The sequence below is a fragment of the Hypomesus transpacificus genome, chromosome 11 (assembly GCF_021917145.1).
Source record: "Hypomesus transpacificus isolate Combined female chromosome 11, fHypTra1, whole genome shotgun sequence".
Taxonomy (NCBI): domain Eukaryota; kingdom Metazoa; phylum Chordata; class Actinopteri; order Osmeriformes; family Osmeridae; genus Hypomesus; species Hypomesus transpacificus.
The window spans coordinates 5,135,955-5,156,151 of NC_061070.1; the positions used below are offsets into that span (position 1 = coordinate 5,135,955).

Here is a 20,197-nt window from a genome sequence, read left to right on the forward strand (position 1 = left end):
GTTATCATTAAACCACAAGAATGATCAAGGTCGCAATAGTTTCATTCATGTCCTTTACCAGCCTTATAATAGTTTATTAGCCTATAGGTTATTTAATATAAAGGACTGCATGAGACAACATTTCCCTGACATATTTACTTTCAGTGGAATGAAGTGGCCATGGGCATTTAAACAATCAATCAAACACAAAAATTGCAATTTTAGGCTATCTACCATAGGCATATATCCTAATTTATGTTCACTAGACCAGAATGGCTCATCAGACTCAGGGCCTGTGGACATATTTCCAAGATAGGATTGGGAAACCCTCACATCTATTCCAATTCATCGATTATGTTTCCTTGACTTTGACACCCAGTAAATCCCCTGTCTGCTAGCAGGATTACTCTATAACAACAACATTCCACATCGTTTGAAATCAAAGCCGGCTTGTGGTCAAGCTGAAGCACACTGAAGTTTTAGGACCAGCATGCATGAAATAAAGACTGGTATGGAACCATGTCAGAAAGTTCTTAGTCGTCTGTATTGTTGCAAACAACATAAAGAGTACATATATTAGTGGAACATGCTGACATTTAGTAGGTTCTATCCCAGTAGCCAGTTTCTCATACTAATGGTCTTAATTAAAAAAAAACGTCAGTCACATGTGGGTCACTGCGGGAAGTAGAACAAATTTCACTTTTAAATCAGCCTACCTTTTAAAACCATACATTTACTCGACAAATAGTGTAGCCCCTCAGTCCAGATTTCACAATGATAGCTAGTTAGCCATTATTTTATTATTCTTTTTTATGCCAAAGACTGGTTTATTCAAAGGGTACAACCGTTTTACAGTGTACAGTAATATGCCGTATTGCAAGGCATTACTCAAAAACATGCCTACAGCCTAGTAGTTGTAGCTAGTTAGTTAGCTTAACTAACAAAGTGAAACGTTTTGCCTGCACCACAAACGTTGCATGCGCCTGCAAAGTATATGACTTGCCAATGACAATGTAATGCACCTTGACTGTTTCATCATCACACCTGGGTTATGTGTTTAATTCATGCAGACAAACAACAGGGTTTACAATGTAAAACTATACTACTAAGGTCAGTTAGCTTGTCAGCTAACTAGCGCTAGACTACTGCAGCACTATTTAATTCGCTAGTCAAGTTATGACAAACCCTTCCTTACCTCATCGCCCCATTTCAACACATCCTTCTGCCGTTCTTTCACCTTGTTGTAGATGTTGAGGAACTGAATAATACCATGTTTCCTAACAAAGTCGGCATACTTTTTTGTTTCTTCCCAGTTCAACGGCGACCCTTGTGACAGCAAGCCCATAGTACACCCGGTGTGGTAGAGATAGACAACCGCGTTCTTCCTGACTTGACTGTAACTCGCTAGTTCCGCACACACAACTAGCAAGCACGTTTGCTAGCCAGCCAAGTTTACCAATGTACTTTCTGTCGCTCAAATATGGTCCAAATAAAAAATGCTCTAGTTATTGTTTAGTAGTTCCCCGTAAGTTACCGCTCTGTCAGCTAACGTTCGCCAGCTATCAAGAAGGCCTTCGCACATATCTTGTTATATCAGGCTAACAAGCTATTAAAAACGTAATGGTAAAATGTTCCAAGACAGAGGTTAAGGTAAGGTGGTTTCTTCTAGAAGACGTCCCCAATTGCACATACAGTTGGATTTATTATTCATTTGTCTACGTAATGGACTGCCTTTCTTGATGGACAATAAAGAAGTATGTTGTTCTCTATTCTCAAATGACCTACTCGAATGCGCCGTTACGGACTCCTGTCTGCTTAAATGGTCTTTCTCCACTTCATGTTGAACGAACACACGTGACTGCCCAGCAGTGATAGCGTTTGCTGACGGTCCGAATCTTCTAAATACATATGTTGTAACGAGTTATTTTTCTGAAAGACATATTTACGGAACGATTCAGTGATTGAAAGGAAATAGAAAAGAACTGTGTTAAAAAAAATTGATTATTGACTCGAATTTGTATCACAAGACATTTACCCTTGATATGACTCAGCAGTATTTCCTTTCATTCCAGAGACAATTGTTAGTGATAATCCTCCAACCCACGTTTGCCATGACGTGGACACACCTTGGTGACAGCCTTGAAATGACAATGACAAACGAAAAAGTCGTATCGTGATGATGATATAATGTAGGCCTAATGTCGTGAAAATCGTGCTCTGTATTTGCCGTCGCATGGGGAATTATGACACATAGGCATGACTAAAGAGAAAATTATGAAAGTATAATAATAACAATAATTATACCATATAACTTTCTTTCTTATGTGAATCAGATATTGGGACAGTAATTTAAACTTTATTATCATTATTATTTTGTATTTTACCGTTTACCGGGACAATGATAGTGAAGTGACAGGAAATTTTAAGGAAGAGAAAGGAGGATATGCACCATTTTCATAAAAGCCTTGATGTGAATGTTAACTATATATCTAATAATGACAGGAATGTGTGTGTGTGTGTGTACGAATTAGAATGGGTGTAGTTTCCCACGATCAGCTCAAGAATAAGGCACTCTGCAAAATTCATATTCTGCATGTGTCCTCTCTATAATCCACCGGAGTGGAGTGCCGCGATTGCTTCTGTTTGGATAAGCATTTTGACACAAAATAATGAAGATTAAAAAAAGTTGCTTCAAATTTGGCTTGCTTTCTTCGAGTGTCAGCCCCAATGTGATTGGTCCTCTGGTCTGCAGTTTCCTACGAATATCTCGAGAACCAGGCATTCTGCAAAGTTAATATATTTTGCAGGTGTCCTTTTTATAATCCAACGGAGTGCAGTACCGCGATTGAACTAGCCAGGAATTCGCAATGAAATAAAACTAAGCATAGAAAAGAAAATAGGGAAGTTATGTTTTGTTATTTAGAAGTGAATTCGCTTTTACAACCGATATTCAGCTGCTTTCAAATGGGTCAAAGCTGCTTTTGAATGCAGGCTACCACAGCATTGGCAATTTGACTAGAATAGATGTGGATGTTAAACTTTAACCTTCTTCAGAGATGACAGACAATTTCAGAAATGTAGGTACCAAAGGACTGTGAAGAACTTTCATGACCAGCTCCATCACGGCATTGCACTATCTATGTAATTCCATAAATCTGTGTGCAGGACCGGCGTTTGCTACAGGCGAACTAGGCAGCCTATAGGGCGCCATGAAGAGGGGGGCGCCAAATAGCGAAGTCCAGCACCACCAGCAGAGGGCGCCGAGGCGGGGGGACGTCTCTCCGATTTGCGCTCCCAGTGGGGGGGGGGGGGGGGGGGGGGGGGGGGGGGGGGGGGGGGTTGGTGTTGAAACATCTTGCCTAGGGCGGCGAAGGTACTTTCGCCGTCCCTGTCTGTGTGTGTCCCCGACATCATCACGGGCACTGTGCCCTATATATAATTCCAGGAACCTGTGTGTGCCACCAATTGTATCACGGGCACTATGCACTATCTATAGTTTCACTGACATCTCAATGACTGCATCACAGGCACTGTACAGTTTGATTTGAGAGCCCTGCTACCCACTATCCTTGCAAATATGCTAATATTAATACCACTTTAGGCACAGTAAATTGCCTAAATTAATGCCCAATAAGACGAAATGTTGCAAAGCAAGCTTTGTTTACGCAAAGCATCTTTTTATGCAACTATTTCACTGCAGGAAAACATATTCATAAAAATCTCAATATTTTCTATAAGTATTTTCTTTTATTATTAGTGTGCAGAGCATGTAAGAAACTATTATGACACTAACTGAATAATCTTCACTCATAAGTGAGTACATAAGCGTGTTAATTAGAACCACCAACAAGTTTGATAAATAATTTCAGTTCCATCTCATACACACACATCAAATTATTTAATTTAAAAACAAGTGCATTGAAATACATGAGCTGTCAAGGAATGCAAGAGGCTAAGTCCTCACTCCAATTAAAGCCCAGGCTAATACATATCCATGTGCTCTCTGTTTCATTCTTTTTAACAAAACAAATGTTACCAAATTCACTCAATCCTCTTGACTACAACCTTCCCCCAGTTGTGTTTGTCTATTTAGTGTGTTGTTGAATGTTAATGAAAAATAACTTACAGCACCTACTCCTGGTAGGTGTTCTAAATATTGAGTGAGATCCTACAGATAAGGGTTAAGACTAAGGATTTAATAATTCCTTTATCTAATTCAATGATCGCTGAAATATTTATATTATTATATTTTGTATATAATATTTGTATCCAAATACAGATCGCTAAACAGCAGTTTCTTTTGAAATATTACACAAATACATTTTGTTCACAATCACAGTTTATATTATTTTTACAATGTCCTGTAAAATGTAAGGCTTTGTATCTCTGAAACATAAAGGTAAGCCTAACATATCAACATTTGCAACATTTACATAATTAACTGAATCATTGTAAAATAACAGCTTTTTACCGGCTATGGAGAATAGGGCTGAAGAAAACTATTTTGACAGAATTGGCCCCAAAAGTAAATGAATCAAGGCTAAATGTCCGTGTTTATTAAACATCTGGAGATTCTTCACATTCATATAAATGCCTAGAACCATTCTCTGTCAAATCCTAATCAAACACAACAAAGTCAGTTCTGAGCAAGTGCTTTTGACTATCAATGTTCTCTTTGTCAACTAAACTTGAATTTGTCTCTCAAACTTCCAGAATGTATCTCTTTCTTATCCACGGAAATATATTTTTCAAAATGACAATAAATTAAATGATTCAATCAAATCTGTCCAGATTATGCATACCATTTTATATCATCATCAGTTTTTCTATTTTATTGACAATGGATTTGGTCAATACAAGCACAGATTTGACTTTCAAAGATGGGATGACATTAAAGTATTTGGGGGTTCTTTGGTATACCGACTGGCTTGAGGAACAATAACTTAAACTTCTATATGCTGACAGGTGCCGACGAGACTGAGCTAGCCCTAGACTCTCGCGTTTTGCGTGTGGGTATAGTAATAGCACAGCATGAGATGCCAACTGTAGCCTCTGGCAACTCGTCATCCTCAGTCCATTCATTGAGATCTGGGTTGTACACCTGGATGCACTTCTTGTACTTCTTCTCAATTTCGTTCCATCCTCCCATGAGGTAGATCTTGTTCTCCAGGATGATGGCACCAGCTGTGCTAACCCCCGTATGCAGGGGGGCAGAGTAGCTCCACTGCCCGCTCTGAGGGTTGTAACATTCGACTGCTAAGACATCCACCCTCTCACCACGCCCGCCCAGCTGGCTGCCACCAATGACATAGGCTCTGTCTCCTATTGTGACTGAAGAGTGCCAGCCTCTCGGGGTGCTCAAGCTGTTCTTATCCTGCCAGCTGTCAGTGGAAGGGTCATAACAACACACAGCCCTTGAATAGGCATTATTGATGTAACCACCAGTTACCAAGATTTTGCCATCGACGAGAGAGCTGGCATGACAGCACCTAGGGATCTCCATGGGTGTTTTCATCTGCCATTGGTTGGATGATGGCACATAGCATTCCACGGAGGCCTGGCAGCCGTCAGAGTTGCGGCCTCCGACAGCAAACAGGAGGCCATTGAAAGTGTTGAGACTGAAGTGGGTGCGCTTTTGGAGCATGTTGTTCAAATGGATCCAAGTGTTGAATCGTGGATCATACCTTTATGAGACAAGGATATGTTTCAAAGATCTATAATGCATTGCATGTATTTCAAAACATAATAATGGCTATTGATTTTTATGTAGTGTAAAGATGTAGTGAGTGTGCATTTGTGTCCGTGTAAGAGGGAGTGAATGAAAGAGAGAACGTCAAGTTAGTTTGGTAGAGAAGGAGTGACAGTGAATGGATGAGTGCAAACCCTCACCTGCAGAAGTTGCTGACAGCATGTTTAGCCTGGTTCCTCGCATCATTCTGGTCTTCTCCTCCAGCCACATAAAGGAAGCCATCCAAGACTGCCACACACTGATTAAAGCTCTTAGCTGGCATGTCTGTCAATTTATTCCACACATTATCTTCATCTCTGTAGAGTACCTCTTTGCTAAGAGACTTCTCTGTCAAGGCAGGCCGTCCACCTACTGTCACCAGCACCCGGAGACCTCCACGCACCTTTGTCCTGCGAGACTGAAGGATATTCTGCTGGAATGGCAACAGGTGGTAATTCATGGCGTCGACCAGCAGACGATGGCATTCAGGGTCTTGCATCATCCTGGGAACACTCTGGACGTGGTTAACCAGGTCCTGGGCCGAGATGGTACCAAAGCGGATGTGAGTCAAGAGATCTGCAGCATACTTCAGCCTCTTCTCATCAAAGTCTAGCCACTTCATAGCAATCTGGAAGGCAGTGATCTCGGAGGGCAGCTGCAAGGAGTCGTCTGTGAGGAAGTCACTGATCTGTTCGTAGGTCAGCTTCAGGAACTGCTCCATCTCTGAAAACTCGATGAAGTTCTCGCGCATGTACTTCTGAGCGGCAATCTTGGTTTCTTTGAGGTTGTAGGTGTCAGCAATGTTGGCCACATACATGCAGTTCTCCACGCTCAGCTCCTGCATGAGGAAGTCGCTGCACATCTTCACCAGGGTGTTGATCTGTAACAACAGAGCTGCCGCAATTGTGCTGCCAATACCATACAAAGACAGGGTCATCTGACCCGAGTAGGCATATGTGATGACTGTGGCAAGGCCTACAGGTGAAAGATCGTTGAGATCTATCGTTGTGAGGGATGAATCCTTCTTCAACATGTTGTGAATGTACTCGCTGCAAGAGGCCATGACCACCTTGTGGACATCGAAGGACTTTGACTTAGTAGCTACGGTAAGATCACAAAGGAAGCTATCCTGTCGCATGTTGCTCAAACCTTGTAAGAGGTTAGGAGCATACACAGGGTCGGTAACTTCCGTAGAGATACAGCTGAAGCCATTTCCTCCCTCCAGAAGGGCATTCAGTCCATTCATCTTGTTGATCGGGCTGTCCTCCACCATAATTGTCATTTCAGTTAAATCTCCTTTATTTTTTTTTGTGGACTTGTTCTTTTTGGGTGCCATGGCTGCAGCAATGGGACACAGCCCAGACCTACTGAACATACAAATAAAAACAGGTCAGAGAAAGAGGGCACGATATAATACAATAATGCTACAGTATATTATGCCCAAACCTAACGTAACAAAAAGGTTATAGAATCTTACATGTATCAATCATTTAAATGTAATATTTAATCAAAAAAGTGTGGTTAAATTAGTTATTGGTATATTCTTGCTGAACGTATGTCTTTTTTCTGTCCTGACCTTCCATGGAATAATTAAGTTATTTGTTATTTATTAATAATAATAATTAACACTAACTGAAAAGACGCACACAAAGGCAAGACCAAAGTAACAGGGAATTTCAGAATACATATATTGAGAGACAATCTTAAAGTGAGTTCAACAAGCTGCAGCTTTAACGCCTTATACTTATAAACCGTATGCTCAATATTTTAATGGCACCACAACCAACATGGACAATGTATCACGCCTTATTGTGAACGTTTACAGAGTAGATCCACACCGTTTATTCATTACAGGTTAATTCGATATGGAAATAGCGTTGCAGGGACCCATAAATGTGGTGATGCTGGAGCAAGTCAGCGCGTCAACATTCCTTTCTCTGCATCTGTCACAATTTATCAGTAGCAGGTCCAGGAATAGCAGCTCAGGATAGCTCACCAATTGCGTTCCTTTTATAGACTTTTGACAGCAGGACTCGGCCTTGTGTCCTCTGGCTATTATCGTTGAATGTGAATACTATTTTAAATAAGTATTCGCTTCAGAACAATAATTGCAAAATTCACATTATCCCAGAAAATATATTTGAAGAGGTACAATAACGTTTACAATCAACATTTTAAGGATCGGAGGCCTCGCGGAGACCTTCTACACCATTTGGCTGAAAATGCAAATAGCTTAGAATGAATGACTATTTTGAAAAGCCGATGGTAAGCCTTTTTCTGTAGACCAATACATTAAAGGCCTTTCATACAGTATAGGCTTTTTGCCTCGAGGAACACGATTCACCTTATTGATATTAGGTTTCTGAACGTACACATGAATTGTTGCATATGTAAACACAAACATACACATCGAGTAAGTTTACTCACCAGAGATGATGAAGTTGGGGAGTAAATGGCGTGCACCTCTAGACAGTGTGCGGGGGACAGAGAGCGATAGTAGTCAACAGTACCAAAAGGCAGAGCAATTAACTCCTCCTCTGGGGTGCGCAAGGGATCCTATTGCGCAACACAACTTTCCGGGGTGTGAGTGAGGGGCGTCAAGTCAATGCATGCAATATGGCCCATTTAACATGAGACCATGTGGATTTGTAGCAGCTATTGTCTAATAGCATTTCCACTCATCTGGGGCGATGGCCCTTTAAACAACAAATAGACACGCCCATTATAAATTGACTCATGGTTGTTAACTTGGGCGTTTGGATATGCAGGTGGCTAGATACACGTGAACAACTGTAATGGCCACCTCTGATGTGTCGAAGAAAGTGTTGCGGTTGAAACTTAAGCTCACAGAATCGACAGAATCGAAGACGGTATTTTCATGCAGATACTGAAGTTGTTCCCACACTAGTTAGGCAATTGTACAAGCACAAGGCTTAGTTAATTAGTTGATAAGTGACTAGCTTGGAAACAATTTAAGCAGAAATATGAATAGGTGTCTGTGAATGATGGAACAAACTTGTTTTTGTGCAATTGCTAAAGTTAGCAGCTGCTAGTACATTTACCCAACAGCTATCTCTTTGAGAATTAACTAGAGTAAGCTAAATGCTACTCTACAGTGGTGTTTATTCCTGATGGGTGCTAAGTGTCCACCATTCTGTTTCCTGTACCTGTTTTGGTACATCTGTTCGGTCAAATTTGGTCGAAGATAATGTAGAAAGAAGCCAATAGATTGCCAGTACTGATTGTACTTGTCTACAGGACCTACACTTCACATTACAAATTTTAAAGTAGAATTGCGAAGCAGTAATCATTGCAGAGTAGATCTGACTACGACCATGGATACTCCCACTCTAGAGTTGCAATGCATGGCTGTAGTGCTAGCAAAATGGCAGCATGAAAGGTGTCAGAATGAATTCTTGCATCTAGAAATGTGCTCTGCTACTGCCTAGCTCCAGTCTAGAGGGGGGCAGAGTTTAGAGGTGGGTGTGCTTGTGCTAAAATTAAACACTCAGTTGTTCAACTTGTGGCTGCTGTCCATCAAGGCAACCATGAACATTGTTGAGTTTTGACATGTATAGGTTTCTGGTCAGGGTTACTTTGGTTAGAGATCACTAGGCATTATTGCAAAATGGTTAAAGTTCAGTTGAGCTGTTTTCTTTTCGCAAGCGTAGGAAAAACCTGCCTCACACTGACTTCTCTTCCATCTTCTGAGAGCAGCTTGTACCACTGTGAAACCAGAATTGGCTCTGCCCATTTATAGTTCATAGTAAACGGAGCTGTCTAGATGGGTGGGGGTACTCGTATACATAGCTTCTACTCTGTGCACAATCAGCAATTCTGGCTTTCTAGTGACATAAGCATTGCCATATTTGGCGTGTCAATTCATATGACCACAGGCCATTTTACATTCAATGTTATTTAAATGTATGTGAATTAATCAATGTTTATGTCAAAATTGGAGAAAAGACCCAAGCTATGTAGATTTACAAATGTATTGTCAATTGTCCTAATTCACTGTACCCCTTGTTAACAGGTCCTGGAAACTTTAAACAAACTACAGGAACTAGATATCACCATAGATGTTCTTGCGGTAAGTTTACCCATGTGTTTTTGTTTTGTGTTAATAAGTTGTATCAGTGAGTTATCTGCAAGTTGTCAACTGATTTGTACGTGTTCATCTTCTACCTGGTTAGGAAACTGGCATCGGCAAAACGGTGAACTCTTTTCGTAAGCATGGAGATGCTGGCGAGGTTGCCAAATCACTCGTTAGGCACTGGAAGAAACTAGTTCCCAAAGAATCCCAGAGGTATGTCTGACTAGATACTCCCTTTGAATTATTTTGATCTATTCATTTTGTGATTGAGTTGGTTGATTGGGGTTTTTTATGGTTCCTCCGGTAGGAGACAATAGGTGGCGCTACAGGCCACGGCCCAATATGTCAATTTTCAAAGTGATGCAGGCCATAAATCCCCAAATTTGATACTCTGATTAACTAACAAGTTCATATGAAGACTCTTGACAATGTTTAGTACACAAATCTGAGAAATTGTTGAATGTAATACTGAAAAGTAGATTAATTGTGTATTTTTGAAATATGTATTCTTGGCTAATTGCCAGGGCCCCTTCATATGACTGCCAAATTCTCACTGATACATGCATGCCCCTGACACACACACAAGCTTGGTGCGACGCACCCACATCCCAAGCCTTCTAGCTGCGCTGACCAAGCCCCACCCCCCACTCCAGAGACAGTTGGTGACAGAGAGGTGCAGACCATAAGTTAAACATAGTCATGCGTTAAGAGTAGAGTAAAAAATAGAGACTAAATGTGTTGAAACTCAGTGCTCTGAGTTGGTGCATGTAAGTTTAGGCCTTTTAAACCTCTAGATACAAATAAAAAATCTGATTTGATTCGAACTCTCTTTTATACATTTATAGTTGGATTTGACATTTAACAGAAATTTATTCATTTAGTAAGTTCTTCAATCAAACAACCATAACAAAGTACATATGGTGTACAAAACTGCAGTCAGATTTGGCGAGATTGATAGCTTGGATGTTATCTTACATTGTCAGCTAGATAATCATATTGTAGCGTCAGCGCCCTTGGGTACCCAGCATGCAGTGCGGCATGCCAAAAAGGGGAGAGTTCTGGAAAATAGTTTGATTGGAAAAGCGGTGCAGGGAATTTCAGTTGTCATCTTCGTTCAGTTAAATGTGTGTAATGTTATGGGCCGGGTTTCCCAGATTCGTTAAGAAGCTCTTAACGCTAAGAGCGTCTTAAGAACATTCTAAGGGCGCTCTAGAACGCTCTTAAAACGTTCTTAAGAAGATCTTAGCGTTAAGAGCTTCTTAACGAATATGGAAAACCCGGCCATTGTTTGTTAGTTAAGATAATCCTGTTGGTCACCCTGATTGTGCATGTTGTGCAGTTTAATCGGACCAGAGAGTCTAATGATAATACATTTTGAGTCTGCTGTACTCTCACCAGTTACACTCGCAAACAGCTGAACATGCACTCTGTCCTAGCCCAGTTGATAACATGACTCTAGTCACTAGTGTATTGCCCGAGTTTCCGCAATGCAATCATCTCAGGCGGGGTTTTTGTGTCTGCCGTTTTCTAGCCGAATAGAGCTACTTTAGTCTTTTCTAAAGTGTCGAGGGTGGCAGGTTTTTGGGCTACTTCTAAACCTCATGCACCCATAATGTCGGCAGTATGGATTTTTCTCTACAGTGACAATTTGTGAAGAATTTCAAAAAATAACTTAGAATCAGCCATTGCTCCAATTGTCATGACATTTTGTGTACATGACACTTGTCTGTATCATGTCAATTTTGAAATAGTTTGCAATGTTGAGGAGGAACCCGCCATTGCTGCCTGCAGCTATATTTCATATTGTTTCTGTGTTTCTCCAGCCACACAGAGGATGGTGCAACTTCACAGACCAAACATTTCAAAACTGCAAAGAGCCAAAGCAATTCAGCGGAGGGATGTGTAAAAACTGAGGACCACAATGAACTAGATTTAAAGCAGAAATTTTCAGAAATGGATGACAAAGATTACGTAACTTCTAATGAGGACCAGTTAAAACCTGAGGAGAAAAAGAAAGACCTTTTGGCGAGAGATGAACCACAAGAGATAGACAGAAAGGTGGAGGCAGAGGAAGAATCAGAGGCAGAGAAAAATTGTAAAGAGATAGAGAGAAATAAGAAAAAGGAAGAGAGAGAAAAGGGGGAAGAGAGAAAGAGGGAGAGAGAGGAAATGAAGGCAGAGGTAGAGAAAATGGATGTTAGTCAAGAAAATGAAAGAAAGTCACCTGAATTAAAGAAGCATTTTAAAAGTGAACGTGAAAGAAGGGAGAATCTGATTAAAAAAGTAGAGAGACGAGAGAAAAAAGGATCCGTCCCTTTGAAGATGCATCATAACCATGGTATGGAGTCTGATAAAGATGAAGACTTTCTACAATCAAAGAATAATCACAAGAAAAGCAGGACTGTGTCCAATGAAGGTCCTAAAACAAATTCAGATATATGCAAAGGGAATGGGACAAAGAGAGTCTCTGGTAAGAAACTTCAGTCATGTCCAACATCCTCTTCTAGAGACACTAAATCAGAATGTGATGGCCAAACACTGTTCAATATTAATAGTCTCCAAGTTAACAAAAAAGCTGAAAATGAAACAGATTTGTTTGCAGGTGTTCATAAGAGGGGGCCATGTGATGAGAAGCAAAAATGCATTAAAACCAAAGATCAGGCAGCACACACGAAAAACTCTAAGAATCTCAAAAGTACGAAAGTGACCAATGAGGACCTTGAACTGCCCTCTATGTCTTTTGAGTCCTGTCTGAGTTATGACTTCAAAGCACTCAAGAGGAAAAAAAGTTCTGGGCACAGTGAGAAGCCAGCAAAAAAACATAATACCTGTGAGAAAGAAGAGGGACCTGTTAAGGTACCGATCATGAAGTTATCTAATGTACCGATCATGAAGTTATCTAATGTGTTTGAGGGAAAAAACGGTACACTTAAAAGTATTTAAAAAACACTAACAGGTTTTCTGTTTTGTTCCGCCTTGTTTCCACTGATTCATAATATTATATTTTTTTAAGGGTAAGAAGGGGTCTGTGATGGACTTACTCAATGTTCCTTTGCCAGCATTTCTACCAGAGTGTGATGAACTCTCAAATTTCCAGTATATAACCGTGAAAGGTTAGTATGGATTAATAAAATTTTCTTTGTCTGTTGTGTGGTCTTTCTTGGCATGACTGTGAAGATCTCATTCCAGAGGAGGAGAGAACATTCAGAGCCTCTGATGTCCCACGTGAGGCTCCTATATTTACGGGCCAAAGGCTGAATAAGAAGATGCAGGTTTACTCTGGAGTCAAGACCACGTTCCTCCCATCCATGATGACCCTGTACCAACAATGCATCCGTGCACTACAGAACAACATTGACTGTGAGTGGGCTATGGGAAAATACCTTCTCATTCAAGGTTGAGATTGCTAACAGAACTAAGTAAACCCTGTGTGGTGTCGTCTTCTCAGTGCTCTATGAGATAGGAGGGGTCCCATTTGAAATTCTTCAGCCGGTGTTGGAGCGATGCACACCTTACCAGCTGCAACGTATTGAGGAATGCAACCCAGTAAGAACCCAGCCCAGATACATATAATTTTTTTTCGTGGATCACTATATTCTAGGTGATGGCTATAACTTACCGTGCGTGTCCACTACAGCGGAGCGGCGCGTCGCCTTCCAATCCATTTTCAATTAAACCGGGCGTTGACGCTGGTGTAGGGCATTGTGGGAGCGTACACGAGCGTCAACGCCCGGTTTCATTGGGAATGGATTGGAAGCCGACGCGCCGCTCCGCTGTAGTGGACACGCACGGTTAGGGGCAGAGAATAGGGAGAGAGATGTCCTTACCAATGTGAAGAGCCAATTGAAATGTCTTCACCAATAATTGGCGGCAGAGCAGGGCAAGTGTTGGCATATAGGGTGTTAAAACAACTTTGTCCCCACCTGGGACGTAGCCACAGGTGGGCACAGGCTTACCCAATTTGTTTGAAGGCCTACCGAAAAACGAAAATATCAACAACAAAAAAATGCACCGGGTGCACATCGCAAAGCAAATAAGTAAAACAACCTGAAAAGATGCCTATACATATACATATTTTTCTAGGCCTACCCAAAAAGATTATTCTGGCTATGCCCCTGGTCCCCACCAATGTTCAAAACAAACCTATCATCTTGGTCATGGCTAATGTTTATTGATGGGTTTGGAAAGCCCCCAGGCTATAACTCATTGGTGGTTCTGCTGTTCCCAGGTCTATGTTGGACTGACTGAAGGCCTATGGGAGAGGCACTGTCGGAGGGACTTCAGGAACGCCCAGCTAGAGGAGTACGAGTCCTGGAGAGAGATGCACCTTAGACTGTCTGAGGAGAGAGAGAGGAAACTTCAGCAACTGACCAAGACCATAGTCTCTGCCCATTCTGGGAAACCAAAAGGTGTGCTTCGTACTAGGGCTGAAATTTGGGCTGAATTTGTCGACGTTATCAAAAAATCGACAATAAAAAATTGACTACAAATATTGTTGTTGAGAAGTCGTTTAATCTAATATGACCTATTTTAAGGGCCTGCAATAACGCGATTCGATCAGTGTGGCGCAGTGGCACCTATAGGAAGACGACGGGAGGCCGTTTGACGCCCTGTTGCTATTTATTTTTTGTCGCTTGCGTTGAAAGCTCTGTAGCACATGAAGTCATAGTAACGTGGTTAGTGTACATGACGTAACAGAAGTGAATTTAACGGATTCAGTGTGGACAGAGAGCGTACGATGCTACGCGACAGTCGTACGCTCGCATAGGACACAGTGTTATGGTACGTTTACACTGCAGCGACGCAAATCGCTTGCCATTGCTCGCCTTCCCACAGTGCACCACGCTCGGGGGGTGTCAGACAGATTAATGCAGAGTTGTAGTTCTTTAAAGTCACTGTTGTAGTTGGTATAACGCAGGGGTGTCCAATCCTGGTCCCCGAGTGCCACAATCCTGCATGTTTTAGATGTTTCCCTGCTCCAGCACACCTGATTCAAATGAATGGTCATTACCCAGCTTCCACAGAGCTTGATAACGACCCATTCATTTGAAACAGGTGTGCTGGAGCAGGGAAACATCTAAAACATGCAGGACAGTGGCCCTCGAGGACCAGGATTGGACACCCCTGGTATAACGTCTTGGGTGCAGATTTGGGTTAACATACTCACAATATCGATCAAAATACAACTTTTACGCACATTAAGCAAAAATCCGAAACGCTGGCTAGCTGTAGCATGATATTATCTACTGTACACACTAGTTCTGGCTGTATTTTAGCTCTAATCAGAGTGAAAGATCAAATGTAGTACTGTATGTGATCGGACATTAACGCCACTAATATAGTGTGCAATGCAGTCTCACAATATGGATGAAAAAAAAATTATACACATGATGCAATAAATCCAATATGCTAGCTATATGTAGCATGAGCACCAACAACATCGGCAACCCATGCTTTATTTTTTTTGTTAACATCTTTCTACGAATACAGAGACTCATCAAACATGGATGGATATGCAGCCACACAAGCGATTTGTTTCTCTATCTTGAACCTGAGAGCTAGAAATGTTTACCAGGATTGCTGCGTTACGAGAAACAAAAAAAACAAAAATCTGATTGGCCATTGCTATCATTTGCATAAAGTTGCGAAAAACTCAACTTGAATCGCAAATCTCAACTCTACCCACAATGCACCATGCAAGCGATTCCCCTGGATACATTGAAAATTAATGGAAAGCATGTTGTCGCGTTGCTGCGGTGTACACGCACCATTACACCTGGGACACACTGGCTGCAAAGCGCCACGAACGGCTCCGAATGGCGCGAGGCTGTTCACACCCACATGCACATTTCTCCGTGCGGGTCTTCAAGCCTCCTCTGAGCTTTCCTTTATCACATGTAACGCTGACCTGGTACATAAATATGGCATAGGCTATAATTATGAAACGTGTTATTCCGACAGCCGCCCCAACAGCATCCCAGCATTGATACTTCTTTACGTTGTTTCTCTCTGCCTACAGACAGACACTTCAGAAACAACTACAGGTATGCTGGCTCAACAGATCAATCCGTTTATTAGCGTTCCTCTGGTAGTACAATATTATTATTATTAGAGGCCAAGCAGCGAAGTGTTTCTACCTTTTCTTATTACACACTCTTTGAGGACAGTCCCCTCTTTATATTAGAAGTTTCACGTCTCCCATTGGAGCACTCTAGCGCCACCAACTGGTGCAAACGTAACTTTGGAACCGTATGACCGATTTTCAAAAATGAGATGCCGTTGGATTCCCTGGATCGAGACGAGTTCGTTAATGACGTCAATTTCCGGTTATATAGAATTTCCGCCATTTGGAATTTTGTGGGAAACTTTTTGCTATTCCGCCTTCAATTTTGTCAAATCCTCCCCAGAATTGGCACACATCATCATCACAGCAACCCTCACAAAACAATTCAAGAGGATTTTTTTGATTTTCAAAACCGTCAAAATCGGCAGCAAAGACACCAAACAGGAAGTTGGGTCATATCTCAGCAATTCCTTGACAAATCAACACCAAACTTGGTATGATGACTCGGAACCCTCATCTGAGGATGTCCAAACAATTTGGTGTCATCATAGACCTGACTATGCCTTGGGAGGACGCTGTAGAGGAGGCCTACGAACGAAAGAGCCTTAAGTATGCTGAGCTGGCAGCTGATGCTGAGCAACGTGGCTGAAAAGCCAAAGTTTGCCCAGTGGAAGTCGGCTGCAGAGGCTTTGTGGGTAAGGCTGCTTAGGGATTTGGGAGTTCGAGGCCAAGCCCAACGCCAAGCCATCAGAGCCCTCTCAAGCGCTGCTGACTGGGCAAGCCGGTGGCTGTGGGTGAAGAGGAGAGACGCCACCTGGGCCCCAAAATAGCATCTGTGGAGCAGAAGGGTTAAAGCAGAAGGGGGCACATCTGGGACGCCAGGTGTTGCCGATGAGCCCTCTGGAGGTGTTGTGGGCCTATCATCGAAACACCGTGGAAGGCGGGTGCCCACCTGATGACTCCAATTAGGCTTTTCAACCCTTTTGTCCCACAGACAGCACCATGACTCTTAACTGGAAACACCTCGAATGTCTGGGTCAACCCACTTCACATCTCAGGAATGCAAATCAACCAGGGATTGTAAGACCTAGTCCTAAAACAGAACCATGTGATCACTGGGCGTGGCCGCAGGAAGCAAAAATGTGTTTGGCCGGTAACTGTTGATTTCTTTGCTTTTATTAAGTGATTTCTTTGTCTCATGATATCTTGGGTCATCCCATGTGTAACGTGTGATGACAGCCGAATTGAAACGGCCGTGATTTAAAATTCATGAAAAAGGTTTTTTCTCTACTACTCCTACAAAGTTTGTCCAATCTGAATCAAATTTGGCAGATATTATCTTCAGACCAAGCCTCACAAAAGCTATCACATGGTTTTTTTATTTTCGAAACCGTTTGCCTGGTACATACAATCAAAATGTGCCGTTAACCTGGGAAACGGGAAGTTGGGTCGTATCTCAGAATCTATGATGGATTCACACCAAACTTGCTGTATGCACTCGGAACACTGTTCTGAGGATGTCTAAACCGTTTTCTGGGTCATATGACTGCTTGGCCACCTCATTGCTGCTTGCAGCTATATTTGGTGTTGAGCCACTCAGTGTTTCTACCTTTTCTTATTGGTGGCCAAGCGGCGAAGCCACTTAAGTGTTCCTACCTTTTCTTATTATTATTGTTAGAATGCTGCTATTCCGCATAGCACAAGATGCAAACAACCTTAGTCTTGTCGAGGTTTCCATTGGGAAGGTTTTCCCTGAAGCAAACCAGGCGGCTTCATAGCTGCATCCGTGATAGCACGTCACGTTTGATGTGATAATTTCATATACACAGGTTCGAAGACTCATTCTTGCCCCCTACAGTGCAATTTGGCTAGGTATACATTCGCGCTAAAATATCAAGGTGAGTCATCATAGCTTGCGTAGTATAGACCCAGCTCCCAACCCAACTTTTAGAATAGATTAAAAGCGATATTTTTTTTATCGCCCGATAAGTCTCACGTTAACGCCAATAACGGCCAACGACTACAAAATATTTTGCAGTTTCAGGTCATGGGTGCTGTATCTTTTCAACTTTGTACCTATTATGCTTGAAGTAATGTAAATCAATATTCATAATATTTTTTACATGGTTTTCCAATTGAGTTTGTTTTCAAATCCTCTCAATCCTCTTAAACTTCAACTGTAAAATCCTTCTTCTTCAATCTTTCAGCTACAGCCACCATTTAAACTTTAAAATGTTGACAAAACCCTAAACTATAAGAAAAAAAATCTGCTTTTTGATATCTATTCAATTTTTTTTTTATATCACTGATGAGTTTTTCAAAAGTTTTTTTTTTTTTGAGATTTACATGGGTGTGTATGCGAGAGTCTAGAGTGCTGACTGAAACGCTTAGTGGAGGGGAGCTTCGAAATCAGTTTCAAAAATAATTTCTAGTTTGCCAGCATTGCCATAATTTCACTCTTCATGCTTAATTTTTGGATCAATTGATACCTAATTTTGTGCTGGTCATAGACATTTGTGCACAGCCTCACAAAAGTGAGACAAAGTCCAACTCTCGCCCCATAGAGACTAATGCAAATCTGGTGACACATTTCTCAGAGAAAGCAGAAGTTACACGTTTTTGAAACTGTTGTGAGAGTTGTATTTTTGACCGCACAGACATAAAATATTTCTCTGGTTTCGGCAAAGTCTTTGGTCTCGGAAAATATCCGTATTTTTGGGATTGGACCTATAGTTTTGCGTCTAGGTTAACTTGTTTGAGGTGTGGATTCTAGCTACATTTCTGTTATTCGCTCTGCCCTCAGCAATCATAGCTGCAATATTGGCTCTTCCAGTCTCTTACACAGGTGATTGGTATTAGCTCATTAGTGGAGAAACAAGACAAGCTATTCAGTCAACTCGTCTCATTAAAAGACGAAGAGCACCATAACACAACTACTACCATTACTGATACTGCTATATCTTATGCCACTACTACAACTTCTAATTCTGCAGATGCTGATAATGTCTATTTTACTAACTACTATGCTAATGGACTGTTTTGTTCTACAACGCCACTGAGTGCGTTCACTTGACCAAGAGAAACCCGATAGCAACTGTTGGTTTATGCTACTAATAATATTACTCCGTTTACGTGTGTAATTAGTTATGAGATTACTCAATAAATGCGTCTACATGATTCTTTTTATTAATCGTTGTATGCTCCACGGACAACTTGCACCATCATCCTCCTGCAACAGAGTGTTGCCGTGTCTTCCTGTATCGGCCCTACTGCTATATGTTTTATTCAATCAACACATTGAATCCTACTAAGACAGTAAACACACTCAATGATGGGCTACTATATCTGCTATTGCTATTACTATCCCAACTATAATTTCAGCTGTTAAAGCTATAATATTCTTGTTACGACTAGCTAGCCTACTTCTTCTTTTGTTTAACAGTTCAGCTTTCAGGTTCTCCTGCATTGTAGGTTATTTAAGCTCTTAGCTTAGTTAGATGATGCAGTTCGGCTTCCACACTGCCTTTTGAAATTTAACAATTTCTTTGATTGCTCACTACGTTCAAACGTATTCTCCCGCATTGTATTTAAGAAGTTAGCTTTGTTGGATGATGTAGTTCAGTTTCCACACTCCCTCTTTTGTGTGAATCACACGTTTTAAAATTAATTTCAGCTTTCAGCTTGAGGGTATTTTCTCATTTCTGTATTTTCAGCCATTTAAAAAAATTATTTCATACACCCTGACGCACAAAGATACAAGGCTTTCTGGAATGGGTGGGCTGACCAAGCCCCCACCATTCACTCCTTGGCTTGAAGCAAAGGCCCTTGTGGATCTTGATGGTAATGCATTTCAGATTTGGTATGCCATTGGCAAGTCTGCTGCATGGATGTTCCTATGCAGTGACAATTTGAAAAGAATATCAATTTTTTGATGGTTCGCAATGTTTTGGAGGAATCCGCCATTGCTGCTTGCAGCTATATTAAGGGTTCCTCCAGTAGGAGAACCCTATTGTTATTGTTAGTATTAAAGTTGTTCCATAGGAGTCAATGGCAGCCCCCCTCAACGTCATAGTTCTCAGCCACTCCCTCTGTTCGCTAATTGGACCGGTAAAAATGTGTTTGGAGAAAACTGACTACTATTCCACAGACCCAGACAGAATACTGAAGGAAAATGAAAATTTAGTGGAAGTACGTAGGAGGGCAGAGCCAGGCTACTAAAGTGGTTCCATAAAGGCCAATTTCAGCTCATGCAATCCTACTACAGACCTGCAAACTTGTCGCTTTTCGGCGACAATCGCCGTTTTCTTGGTCAATTGGATCATTTACGTGAATC

General features: G+C 41.5%; 3 protein-coding genes across 7 annotated transcripts in view; 1 reads left to right on the top strand and 2 right to left on the bottom strand.

Annotated features, from left to right (window-relative positions):
* Positions 1-2,120, bottom strand: part of gclc (glutamate-cysteine ligase, catalytic subunit) — a 28,588-nt gene extending 26,468 nt beyond the window's left edge. Inside the window, exons 1-2 of one of the 4 annotated variants that reach the window (XM_047029640.1) lie at positions 2,015-2,114; positions 1,175-1,908 (exon numbers count right to left, since the gene is read on the bottom strand). In XM_047029640.1, the coding sequence (XP_046885596.1) occupies positions 1,175-1,324 (150 nt within the window). In that variant the 5' untranslated portion in view covers positions 1,325-1,908; positions 2,015-2,114. The other 3 variants (XM_047029641.1, XM_047029642.1, XM_047029639.1) reach the window with 3 other exon arrangements.
* Positions 2,121-4,796: 2,676 nt separating this feature from the next.
* klhl31 (kelch-like family member 31) lies at positions 4,797-8,263 on the bottom strand. Of its 2 annotated transcripts, none has more exons than XM_047029636.1 (3): positions 8,137-8,263; positions 5,869-7,078; positions 4,797-5,663 (listed from the first exon to the last, which is right to left on the bottom strand). In XM_047029636.1, exons 2-3 carry the CDS (start codon positions 7,041-7,043, stop codon positions 4,931-4,933), a joined length of 1,908 nt encoding a protein of 635 aa, XP_046885592.1. In that variant the 5' UTR covers positions 7,044-7,078; positions 8,137-8,263; the 3' UTR covers positions 4,797-4,930. The 2 variants fall into 2 exon arrangements, with proteins under 2 accessions (XP_046885592.1, XP_046885594.1); XM_047029638.1 differs by having other exon boundaries at positions 5,869-7,074; positions 8,135-8,261.
* Positions 8,264-8,468: 205 nt separating this feature from the next.
* The window catches only part of eloal (elongin A, like), a 45,451-nt gene continuing 33,722 nt past the window's right edge, over positions 8,469-20,197 (top strand). Inside the window, exons 1-9 of the mRNA XM_047029631.1 lie at positions 8,469-8,577; positions 9,741-9,797; positions 9,901-10,013; positions 11,624-12,270; positions 12,403-12,656; positions 12,814-12,913; positions 12,990-13,160; positions 13,249-13,346; positions 14,029-14,209. Of these exons, the coding sequence (XP_046885587.1) occupies positions 8,503-8,577; positions 9,741-9,797; positions 9,901-10,013; positions 11,624-12,270; positions 12,403-12,656; positions 12,814-12,913; positions 12,990-13,160; positions 13,249-13,346; positions 14,029-14,209 (1,696 nt within the window). The 5' untranslated portion in view covers positions 8,469-8,502. The remainder of the gene's footprint in view (positions 8,578-9,740; positions 9,798-9,900; positions 10,014-11,623; positions 12,271-12,402; positions 12,657-12,813; positions 12,914-12,989; positions 13,161-13,248; positions 13,347-14,028; positions 14,210-20,197) is intronic.

Coding starts and splice junctions, on each gene's coding strand:
- klhl31 (XM_047029636.1), bottom strand. CDS start 7,043: ATGGCACCCAAAAAGAACAAGTCCACAAAAAAAAATAAAGGAGATTTA. Junction 5,664..5,868: donor GCTGTCAGCAACTTCTGCAG/GTGAGGGTTTGC, acceptor TGTCTCATAAAG/GTATGATCCACGATTCAACA.